Source organism: Marmota monax, unplaced genomic scaffold (genome assembly GCF_021218885.2).
Source record: "Marmota monax isolate L192 unplaced genomic scaffold, Marmota_monax_Labrador192_F-V1.1 WCK01_AAM20220418_F8-fsc00122, whole genome shotgun sequence".
Taxonomy (NCBI): domain Eukaryota; kingdom Metazoa; phylum Chordata; class Mammalia; order Rodentia; family Sciuridae; genus Marmota; species Marmota monax.
In genome coordinates this window covers 244,295-256,928 of record NW_026695223.1, presented here as the reverse complement: position 1 = coordinate 256,928, position 12,634 = coordinate 244,295, and the positions used below count along the sequence as shown (strand labels likewise).

Below are 12,634 nucleotides of genomic sequence, written 5' to 3'. Positions count from 1 at the left end.
CTTGCGCATTCATGAAACTCCAGCCCAGTGGTATTTTTCCCTTAACCAGGCCTTTTCTTCACACCTCAAACACCTACTGCTTAGTCTGCCTGGTACAGCCTTCCCCAATAGGTTGGGGCTGCCACCTTCTCATCACTGGGTCGCAGGCCAAATATCAACTAAGAGGCTGTGATTAAGTATGCGATACAGAATTACCCTAACCTGCCCCTTCTATGTCCCACTAACTTATTTTATTCCAAATATTATTATTGAAATTATCTTATTTTTGACCTAGTCATTCATTTTCTGAATCACCTCATCCAAAAATCTGTAAAAAAGAAGTAACCTTACCTTTATGGCAATAAATGCTTTGTGCTATAAAACTCCGAAGATGAAATTTCTTCTTTCTTTTCCCCCTTGTATTGGAAATTGAACCCAGAGGCAAATTACCACTGAGCTATATCCCCAACCCTTTTTATTTCTTATTTTGAGACAAGAGCTTGCTAAGTTGCTGTGGGTCTTACTAAATTGTTGAGACTGGCTACAAACTTGCAACCCTCCAGCCTCATCCTCCCAAATTGCTGGGATTATAGGTGTGTGCCATCACACCCAGAACAACCTATTATTGTTTGCTAGTAAGTTACCATGTAAAAGCCTACCATAATTCAGTGTAATTAATTATCTTAAGAATTTAACAACTCTGATCACTAAGTTGAAGTCTTCCCTTTAATCAAAGGTAAACAAAAAGAAATATTTTGAATATGGTTTTGTCAAGTAAACCACATCCTTAGAAATTATTTTAGAATCCAAACATTGAAATACTTTAATTTTGAGTGCCTAATTTAATAGTTCTATACTGCTTTATCAATGTATCAGTTAAATGTCAACCTACCAGCAAGGAGAAGCTCAACAGCTGCCAATTCCCCAATATCAAAAAGGTTGCTGAGAATAAAAGCTTCTTTAATGAGCTGTTCAGGAAGAAGCCGGGTTCCCTGTTGACCCTGGATGGCGACTCCCTCTGTACTGGCTTTCTGAACCTTCTCATGCTGTTGAACATTTTTTGGCTAGAATGATAAAATTGTAATCAAGTAATGAAAATAGTAAATGGAGAGAAGGGCCTACAGCATTACCTATAGAAGTGTATTCATGATAATGCAGACTGTAACAAGATAAACCCCAGATAAAACAAGATTAACCAAGATAGTCTAGAATTAAATCTTTATGAAGTAACATTTTGCAATACTTCAACTTTTTAATTCTAATACTACCTTCTCAATAAACTATCTCTGCTAAACTCTGAACTATAAAATTTAGACAAAACACACAAACAACATTCTATTTTTCAAGTTTCTAAAGAACTTTTCCAAATATACACCTATTTAATAAAAACATAAGGTTTTTAAATGGGAAATAATAAATGGACATATGAATTATTAAACTACTAGCAGAGTTTATTAATATAAGATATAGTTTTATTTCCAAAAAGATTCTTTGATTTGTATATTTAACAAATGCCACGGGCAGCACTTGCCTATAAGTCCAGCAACTTTGTAAGACCCTGTCACAAAATGAAGTTTTTTAAAAAGGGGGTGATAGTGGGGGATGTAAATCTGTGGTAAAGTGCTCCTGGGTTCAATCCCCAGCACCTCCAAAAAAAAAAAAAATTTTAACAAAGGACATACATCACAGAATTATCTCATAAACCATAAAATTTTAGATCTCAGAAAAGGCTACAAAAGGAATGATAGTAAAATGAATCAGACATTATTACCCTATGTGCATAAATGATTACATGACCTTTGTAACTCTGCATCATGTATAACCAGAAGAATGAGAAGTTGTACTCCTTTTATGTATGATGTCAAGATGCATTCTACTATCATATATAACTAATTAGAACAACAAAAAAAAATTTTAAATGAAGGGGAAAAAAAAGACTACATAAATCATTTCACCCAGCTCTGCTATTACAGACAAGAAAACTGACACCCAGACAATCCAGGTAATTTGTCTATGGTCATACAACTCTATAGTGATGGACCCAAGTCTGGAACTCAGCTCAACTGGCTCCCAGGCTCCAGGACAGGGCTTTTTCTATGGATGGATGGAAGGATGGATGGAAGGAAAGAAGGATTGAAGGAAGGGAGGGGAGGAAGGGAGTGAGTGAGGGAGGAAAGAGAGAGGAAGAAAAAGAGTTTTCAAATTTGAATCCCCTCCATCAAAATATTCTATTCCTAGTTGCAAAGAACTTCAAGATGCAGAGAATAATAATACATTAGAATTAATTAGTTTAGCTAACAAAATTACATAACACTATGAACACTTAATATGCTAAAGTGTGTCTGGAAATAATCTTACGGCTGAGGTATATTAATAAATATAGGTCTGAAATTCTAAGGCAGCTAGTATTTGTGGAATATAATGAATTTCCTAACTTCAAATATTATTAAGTTTAACTCTTAGCTGGAGATAAACTCATTAGTAACTTCTATAGAGAACAAAAAGAAGACAATAGTTACTCCAAGAAAAACTTGAATCACTGGAACAGTTTAAGTAACATTTTATTTACATGCACTAAGAGCTTACTTGCTCCTTCAATTCTTTAAAGAAAACAGAAAAAAGAAAATTCAAGAAGAAAATTTCCTACTGGATTTTTGAACAATGAGATGAAGTCAGGTTTGTGTTTCTTCAAAATCATGTCAAGAAGGTGGATAGCTTCGGGCTGTCTTCTCCAAAGAGCATTTCCCACTGTTTGCCAAATGTCTTTGTAAGGACCCCATAGACTAGCAGCTTGAAGAAAAAAAAAAAAGAAGAAGAATTAAAACCAGCGTCAAAGAAAAAAACATACAATTTGGAAAATAATGTGAGGTTACCGTCCAAACAAGTTGGCCACATTCGTGGCTACTCTTTAATATAAGAGGTTATATACAAGCTAAACATTGATATAAAATCAAGTTAGGAGAATTCTTAGGTAAAATATAACCATCATGTTTCCTAACTTAACATAAATTCAAATAAATTCTGACTAAATCTGAATATAACTTAAGGTCTTATCACCAAATTAGCTATGTGACCTGGAGTGAAAAAATAAACTCTTTCAGCTTTGATTTCCTTATGTGTAAACCAGAGGTGTCATCTGCTGCAAAGGGTTTTTAATGGTTTTATTTATATACATATATATATATATATCATGTTCATATACATATATACGCACCTACACTAGAAGTAGCAAAATACATTTTCCAAACTGTTTTCTTAGTCATATCAATTTTATTTTTTTTAATGGTATTTATTTTTATTTGTTTTTATGTGATGCTAAGGATTCTAACCAAGTATTTCACATGTGCTAGGCAAGCATTCTACACTGAACTATACACAGAGCACCCTTTCTTTTTTATTTATTTATTTATTTGCTTGCTTATTTATTTATTTGTTTGTTTATTTATTTATTTATTTGTACTGGGGATTGAAACCAGAAGCACTTGCACTGAGCTACACGGTTCTTAAGTTTTTAAATGAGATAAACACAATACAATGCCTGCCATGTCACTGGTACTCAATAAAGTTTAAGTGCCTTTCCTCGCCTCCTAATATCCAAAAGAAAAGCAGGAATAGGAAAATAACGCAGATTTTATAAAACAAATAAATAAAAAATTTGTTTAAGAAGCTGAAAAAAATGTACTTTATTTTTTAATTGTGGGTGAGATATGAGCTCTAAAAAAACAGCATCAACCTCTAACACTGCAAAATTAAATAAGTAAACAAACAGCATAGAAACATGAAATACTTAAAAGTCACATAAAAAGGATCACATTTTGACTTATGAAATATAATAATAAAAATTTCTTTTTTTTTTTGGTGGTAGTACTGAAATTGTACCCAAGGGCACTCTATCAATACCAACTACTGAGCCAATCCCATTCTTTTTATTATTTATTTTTAGACAGGGTCTCAATAAATTGCCAAAGTTGGCCTCAAATTTGCAATCCTCCTGAATTGCTCGGATTACAGTTGTGTACCACCACACCCAGCCAATAATGGGTAATTCTTATTGAACTTTTGCTATGTGCAACTAAGCACGGCCCTAAGCTCTCATGTGTATTTTTATTTTATAGTGCCCTATAAGGTCAACCCATATATTCCTCCATATCACAAATATAGAAACTGAGGCAAAAAAGTCAAAACAATCACTGAACATCACACCGGATAAGCAGGAATTGAACTGGATAGTCTGGCCTCAGAATGTGCACAAACCACCAGGTTACACTGCTTCCACGCAGAATACTTGGAAAATGAAAGTTTCAGAAGACAAATTTAGGTATGTCAGAAATACATGGTAAATAGCATGGCAAGTGAAGAGATTAATATCACATCTAGACAAGCAAATTCATTTACCTAAAAATACTTAAGCTTCATCAAGGATCATCAAAGGTTGAATCACACTGAATAAGATAAATAATCCTAAACCGGCTGCAGTGGCACACACCTTTAATCCCAGTAACTTGGGAGACTGAGGCAGGAGGACCACAAATTCAGGGCCAGCCTCAACAATTCAGCAAGGCCCTAAGCAACTTAGTGAGACTCTGTCTCAAAATAAAAAGAGCTGATGATGTAGCTCAGTGCTGAAGCATCAATCCCCAGTATCAAAAAAAAAAAAAAAAAAAAAAAAAAAAAAAAGTGACTAGAGGAATAGTTCAGTAGTAGAACACAAAGTACTGGCTTCAATCTCTAGTACTGGGGGAAAAAAGATCCCTAGGCAAACAAAGCATGGCTTACAAGTATTCCAGAAATCTGATAAAGAGCTGACAAAAGTTAATTCTGTACTCTTAAAATATTTAATATATAATAGGATCTTTGCAGAACTAATAAATATCCTTGTATTTTACATGATTGGTATAATAAGCTCAGTGAACTTTAAAGTTCCACTTTCTCCTTTTCTGGGGAAGCAGTCAATAACAGATCAAACACACACACACACACACACACACACACACACCATATACATGTACTAGCCTATTTAGTCCATCATTAATATCAACACATCACCAAAGGTAACCATGACAAAGATTTATCTTCAGTTTGATCAATTTTAAACTTTTTTTTATAGATTACTAATTAAAATTAGCCAAGTGTAGTGGTATACACTTGTAACCCTAGAGACTGAGACAGAAGTACAGGTCAACTTGGGAAACTTAGTTAGACCCTGTCTCAAATTAAAAATAATAATCATCATAATGAAAGCTGGGGCATAGAGCTTATTTAATAGTAGAGCATCCTGTGTTCAATCCCCAGTACCACACAAAATAGAGGAGTTATAAACTTTCCCAAACAACTAAATGTGTAAATTTTCATTTTCCTTGACATTTTGGGATACCTCCAGCAAATTTTATTCACTCATCCATCATCTATGAGGTACTATGATCTTATAGCGTAATGAGGAAACATCGATCATACGATCGTGCATAAATGTAATATCCAATTGTGTTAATAAGTACTATGAAGGAAGGTGCCCAGGACAAGAGGCACATAATAGAGGGATATGAACCAACTACAGCGGTGAGAAGGATTCAGGAAGTGATAATTGGGCTGAATTCTGAAGAATAAAAGTAGAAGTTATCTGGAGGATAAGAGGTAAAGATATGCATTTCAGGAAAGAGATAGCAAGTGAGACCCAAGGCAAGCGGGAACACTGCCCTGTCAAAGAACTAGAAAAGGCCAAGAGAGCTGGAAACAGACAATAAGGATTTGGCAAGGGAGGCCACTGCCGTGCTATACAGGACTTCCTAACCCATGCTGAGGATTTTGGTGCTTACTCTAAACAATCAAGCAAGATGAAGATTTAAAATGTCTGTTAGACTGTATGAAATCTAACTATTACCTTTACTGAGAGCAGTTTAGGAGGATGAGAACAGACTAGAACAAATGAAGGAATAGAAGATATGAAAATGGAGTCAGTGAAAACTGACAAATCTTTTCAAAGGTGTGACTGTGAAGAGGAGCAAGAGACAGTAATTAGGGCTGGGGATGTGGCTCAAGCCGTAGCGCGCTCGCCTGGCATGCGTGCGGCCCGGGTTTGATCCTCAGCACCACATACAAAGATGTTGTGTCCACCGAAAACTAAAAAATAAATACTAAAAAATTCTCTCTCTCTCCTCTCTTAAAAGAAAAAAAAAAAAAAAGAGACAGTAATTAGAGCAAAGCATAACATCAACCTAGAGAAGGGAGTTAGTGGAGAAGAAAGAGCAAGAGGTGAATATACAAGAGAGAAATAACAGGGAGAAGGACATCTGAGTGGGATTCACCTTAGGTAAGCCAGAAGGAAACGGATTCAAAAGGAGGCAGATACATTTAGATTTTTAGGTTTGAAGATGAAAAAGAATTCATACCTGTTGGCTTCTATTTTCTCTAGATAGGGGTTGGAATTTAAAGGTTTGAGGAGTGGCTTTAAAGGGTCTGAAACAGTCACTACTGTACTGACAGGGCTGACCAGAAGAACTGTCAAATGACATTAATATTGGCTTACATATTAAGCTGCTAGTATGCCTACTCAGTGCAGGTGATACAGTTCACAATACTAGTGACTCATACAGCTGAAATTCAAGCATAAGTTTTAGAATTCTCATTCTTTTTTCCCTTCTCCAAATTTTAAGTTGCGTGTGTGTGTGTGTAATTAAAAAAGAACCAACATGGAATACCATCTTTTGTTAAGTATATTTACACTGTCTTGCAAAACTGAAATTATACACCCATTAAACAACTCATTCTCTCTTTCCTAGTCCCTGGCAACCACCATTCTATTTTCTGTTCTAAGAGTTTGGTTATTTTAGATAGTTTATATAAGTGAAATTAAACAATATGTCTTTTGTGACCCTCTTATTTCACTTAGATAATGTTCTCAAGATTCATTTTTGTTGTAGCACATAATAGGATTTCTTTCTTTCTTTCTTTCTTTCTTTCTTTGGAACCAGGGATTGAACTCAGGGGCACTGAACCACTGAGCCACATCCCCAGCCCTATTTTATATTTGATTTAGAGACAGGTTCTCACTGAATTGCTTAGTGCGCCTCACTTTTGCTGAGGCTAGCTCTGAACCCTCAATCTTCCTGCCTCAGCCTCCCAGGCTGCTGGGATTACAGGCATGCACCACTGTGCCTGGCCCTAAAATGGTTTTTGTTTTGTTTTGTTTTGTTTTCCATATTCTCTTGGGCCAGGAGTGTAGCTCAATGGCAATGTGCTTGCCTACCATGAATGAGTCCCCAAGTTCTATTTCCAGCACCACAAAAACAAAATAACAATAATAAATTTTTAAAATAAATAAACAAAGATATTCTCCTGGACTCCATGCCTTTAAGTGTTTCCTTTTTGGTTGCAAATTAAACACTCCTGTCACAAAGCTTTATTACACAATGTATACTCTTTTGGAAACTACTTTTTGCTTTCCTTCAATGATTTATGTTTGATGATAATATACTAAGCCTGGCGTGGTGGCAAAGGTTTATAATCTCAGTGGTTTGGGAGGCTGAGGCAGGAAGATCCTGAGTTCAAAGCCAGCCTCAGCAAGTGAGACAACTAAGCAACTCAGTGAGACCCTGTCTCTAAATACAATACAAAAAAGGACTTGGGATGGGGCTCAGTGGTTGAGTGCCCCTAAGTTCAATCCCCAGTTACCTCCCCCGCCAAGGTACATACTAAACAAGTGGACATTTCCACAATTATAACATATTCAACAGCCCCGGAGGGGTTATAACATGGAAGCCTTGCTTTTAAGTGTACATTTAGTGAGAAGACAGCATCTACAATATTAAGCGTGTAAATTCAATGCCAAATTCATAAATATAAAAAGTTTGTCATAAGATCAATTAGGTTGTGCTTAGGCCCTAATATGCACTAGCATAAGCTCAAAAGATTGGTTTAGCTGTTTTAACTTTGAGAAGTTAGTCAACCACTCAAAGTCTCATTTCTAAATCTATAAAGTGAGGAATTTCATAGAAGCTACTCCAGGGGTCATAAAGGATATTAGATTAGGTAATGCAAATATTACACTCACTCCAGTTCTGGGGCATGTAGGTGCTCAACAAATATAACAACTCATTATTATAAAATAACTTAGGGCATTTCTGAAATGGTTTTATTTACAAAACTCATAGTTAGACAACTTCCCAAAAGTAATGGTCCTGTGAAAGTAGAACTGTAACAAACAGTAACAACAAAAGACTGCAGAAAATACTCCCAGGAAAGAGATGTCTTAGTTCTCTTGAATGACATTCCCTACATGCGATTGCAATGATAATCTCTTAATAGTTAAGAAAGTCTCAATCGAGGCATTAAGATTCTGAATGTTTTCTGGACCGTTCTGCCCTGCTCAGTTCTTTTGGAATCTTGCCTTGCCTACTACAAGCCTGTATTGCATCTCAGGAATTGTGACTGTCAAAATACACCCACTTTTCAACAGCCCCCCCCCCGGGGGGGGGGGCGGGGTTCAAAATTACCAAAAGACGACCGCCCTAAAACCCCCATAGTTCCTTTACTATCTTCTAGTCTACTTCATCCCCAAGGTCCACTGATTCAAAGGCAAAGGCACCTGAGTATCTAGGGCTGGACCACGCCCGCTGAGTTGGGAGGAATTTGCCTAGCTCCCGGCACCACCTAAGCGGCAACCTTCTGGGCGGAGGACTTCAGAACCTGGAGTCCCTGCAGCCTGTTAAGAGACCCCGACGCCCGCTCCGGGATGAGTTCCCACCTCAGCTCAGGGCTAAAAGTCATCTCGGGTCATCTGGCCTCGCTGCCAGGGACTTGACGCGTATGCTGACGAAATCTGGACAGCAGGTTCTTAATGGAGAGGGGTGAGAGAAATCAGGCTCAGCCCGGGGCTGCGACAGACTGCACAAGTGGTTACCGAGAACCAAGCCTTCCCGACTCCACGCTCAAACCCCAACTCTAGCGCTAGAGCCGCGGCGCCAACGCGCGCCATTCAAACTGGGGAGGGCGGGCCTCGAGGCCCAGAGCCGCGGCAAAGCAGGCACCGCGCACAGCGTGGGCCAGGACTCCGAGGACCCGCACAGCGCGGGTCGCTCCTGCACAACCGACCATCGCGCTGCCCCACGCTCGTTCTCCTGTTCGGCCGCACTTACCCGAATTTACCGCCAACAGCGTCGCCATCTTGCAGGCGCACTGAGGAGCCCTCCTGCCGCATGGAGGACCCGGGAAAGGGCGAGGCCGCCCGCGGCGATGCCTGAACAGAAAGTGTCCACGCCGCCCCTGCCAAACGGCGAGCTCGGCCCACCTGGCCGTTCAAGACACTCCAAAATCGGCTCTGGGTCACAATCATCAGTTTCCACTAGGACCATGCCCATTCAAATAGGGCAAGAGCAACCCGTTCGGAGACGCGAGGTCCTGGACTTGACGTTAACTGTGCAGTGCATCCTGGGACTTGTAGTTTTATTAAGTGGTGCGTGAAGTTGGTTAGGTGGCATGGAAGAAGTAGGTGGAAATAGAAAAAGATACTCTTAAACTAGTTATTACAATGACTCCCACTTAGACGTAAATTCAAATCATTATCTGCATTTCAACTTAAATCTTGCATTACTGTCTTGTCTTGGGGAGTGAAAGACTTCAATTGACTGTATTGTGTTGACTAGTTACATATAACAAGTCACAATTTTTATTAATTATCAAACGTATACAAAATTTGAACAATTACCCCCCTTCAAAAAAGTGACAGGCACCAGGCATGCACCGTGCACCAGGTGGTGCACCCCTATAATCACAGGGACACAGGAGACTAAGGCAGGAGGATCTTCTGTTTGAGGCCAGCTTCAGCAACTCAGGGCACCTCATCTCAAAAATAAAAATAAAAAGAGCTAACAAGTCTCCACCATGTCCGCTTAGGGACTTACTTCCTTAACTCCTAAAGTGCAAGAAGTAAAAATTCAAGAACCAATAAGTGGGATGGAATCAAACTAAAATGCTTCTGCACAGTAAAGGAAACAATCAATAACGTGATGAGAGAGCCTACAGCTGTAAATGGGAAAAAAAATATTTACCAAACACACCTCAGAGCATTAATCTCCGGGATATATAAAGAACTTTAAAAACTTAACACTAAAAAAACAAACAAACAAACAAATAACCTCATCAATAAATGCACACAGGAACTGAACAGACACTTCACAGAAGAAATACAATCAATCAACAAATATATGAAAATATTCAACATCTCTAGCAATTAGAGAAATTCAAATCAAAATTACACTAAGATTTCATCTCACTCCAGTCAGAATGGCAATCATCAAAAATGCAGGCAACAATAAATGCTGCAGGTTGTAGGGGGAAAGGTACACTCATACATTGCTGATAGGACTGTAAATTGGTGCAATCACTATGGAAAGCAGTATGGAGATTCCTCAGAAAACTTGGAATGGAACCACCATTTGATCCAGTCATCCCACTCCTCAGTTTATACCTAAAACAGTTAAAATCAGCATACCACATTGACACAGCCACATCAATTATAAATAGCTCGATTATTATAAATAGCTCAATTCATAATAGCTAAACTATGGAACCAACCTAGATGCCCTTCAACAAATTAATAGATAAAGAATTGGTATATGTACATGATGGAATATTACTGAGCCATAAAGAAGAATGAAATTATGGCATTTGCCAGTAAATAGATGGAACTGGAGAATATTACACCAAGCAAAATAAGCCAGTCCCAAAGAACCAAAGGCTGAATGTTTTCTCTTATATTCACATGCTAATTCACAATAAGACAGGGGGAGAAGAGGTAATTTGGACTAGACAGAGGGGAGGAGAAGGGGCCTGGGGGTAAGAATGATAGTAGTAGAATGAATCAGACATTATTATCCTATGTGTGTGTGTTACATGACCTGTGTAACTCTACATCATGTTCAACCAGAAGAATAAGAAGTTATACCCCATTTGTGTATGATGTGTCAAAATGCTTCTACTGTCATGTATAACTAATCAGAGCAAATTAAAAAATATATAATAAAAACAAATAAATAAATAAAAATGGCTGGGGATATGGATGGCTAGTGGTAGAGTGCCCTGGTTCAATCTCTGGTACAGGGAGGGAAAAAAAAAAAAAGAGGGTCAGTCTCCTCCACTCCCCACTGCACAATAAGGAAGATTATTCTGAAGTAAATTCCAGGCATAATTTCATAATCACCTCTGCTGTGCGACCAGCATGCTAGCTTCAAACTAGAGGTTCTAAACATAGAAGTTAACTAGTGAGATCAAAATAAAGACACATGGGGGCTGGGGGCCATTGCTCAGTGGTAGAGCACCTGCCTTGCATGTGTGAGGCAGTGGGTTCAATCCTCAGCACCACATAAAAATAAATAAAGATATTGTGTCCAACTACAACTAAAAAAATATTTTAAAATAAATAAATAAATAAATAAAGACACATAAACTTAATTTACCTTTTTCTTGCCCAGCTAAGAGACGGCCTTTCCTGAGTCCTGCCTCGAGCCACCTGATGTAGTGGTGAGGTTTACACAAGAGACCAGCAGGAGAGAGGAAGAGCATGCCGGAGAGTGGGCTTTTATAGGGGAACAAGAAATGCAGGGGAAAATTCCATCCAATGAAGGTCGAGGGGGACAGCATTCCAAGGTCAGGGTCAATGGTCAGTCACACCCCCACACGGACAGGCTCTTGCACCTAAAAAGGGTGGGGATAAGCTCTGACACAGCTGGATGGAGCGCCTCACACCCAGTCAGGGAGGTACCCAATCACGTGTGAGAACGGCTTCCCACAATCACCTAGTGTTTTTCTATCTAAGCCCATCAAAACTTTCTTTTTTTACTTGTTAAATTTTAGTAAGCTAATTTTCAAACTAAAATATATAATCATTACCCCTTACTATCAAAAGCCAGATATTAAAAATTTTGTGTGCATCAGGTTGGGAAGGTAGAGTTGTGCTTAGCATGCTTAATGCCCTGGCTTCAATCCCCAAGACCAACAAAAGAAAAATAGGAAAAGGACTTTACTTGCATTTATCTCATTTAATCTCTGCAACAGTTTTATTGGGAAAATAAAATTATAGCTACTTATGTCAGAGATGGTCTGTGTACATTACAGTCTCTATCAACTCACTAACATTCCGCTGAGGCTGGAAGTAAATAGGGCTTATTTTCCCATTTCAATGTTAGAAATCTGAAACATATAATTAAGGTAAAATCATAGAGTAGTTGTTAATAATATCAGGAATTTTAAAAGAAGAATATTAGGCATAGGGCTGGGACTTGTAGCTCAAAGGTAAAAGCATACCTAGCAGGTATGAAGCCCTGGGTTGGATCCCCAACATCCCCCTAACCCCTCCAAAAGAATATTAGGCATACTAATTCTTTCAAACAAAAATAAATTAGGAGACACAAAAGTCACTGGCGACTTTTTGCAAGTCATTATGATATAGAGACAAATGCCAAACTACAGTGAACGTGTTTTTAAGGAGTAAAGGGGGAGGAAATGAAAAGGCAAAGTCATTTTTCACAAATTTTAGCATGAAAGAATAATACTGACCAGGAATTTGTCAGGAAGTAGCATTCAATGAAGATTTTCATTCTCAACACAACTATTACAGGTCTCCCCCCCGCCCCCCCCAAACACAATGTTTTAATTTTAAGCC

At 38.3% G+C, this 12,634-nt stretch overlaps 1 protein-coding gene across 3 annotated transcripts in view; it reads right to left on the bottom strand.

Moving 5' to 3' along the window:
* Nup205 (nucleoporin 205) overlaps positions 1–9,269 on the bottom strand; it is a 68,685-nt gene extending 59,416 nt beyond the window's left edge. The window contains exons 1-3 of one of the 3 annotated variants that reach the window (XM_046434212.2): positions 9,111–9,269; positions 2,627–2,769; positions 872–1,043 (exon numbers count right to left, since the gene is read on the bottom strand). In XM_046434212.2, the coding sequence (XP_046290168.1) occupies positions 872–1,043; positions 2,627–2,769; positions 9,111–9,138 (343 nt within the window). In that variant the 5' untranslated portion in view covers positions 9,139–9,269. Of the gene's footprint in view, positions 1–871; positions 1,044–2,626; positions 2,770–8,719; positions 8,848–9,110 lie in introns of those variants that run through there. The other 2 variants (XM_046434213.2, XM_058575772.1) reach the window with 2 other exon arrangements.
* Positions 9,270–12,634: the final 3,365 nt, after the last annotated feature.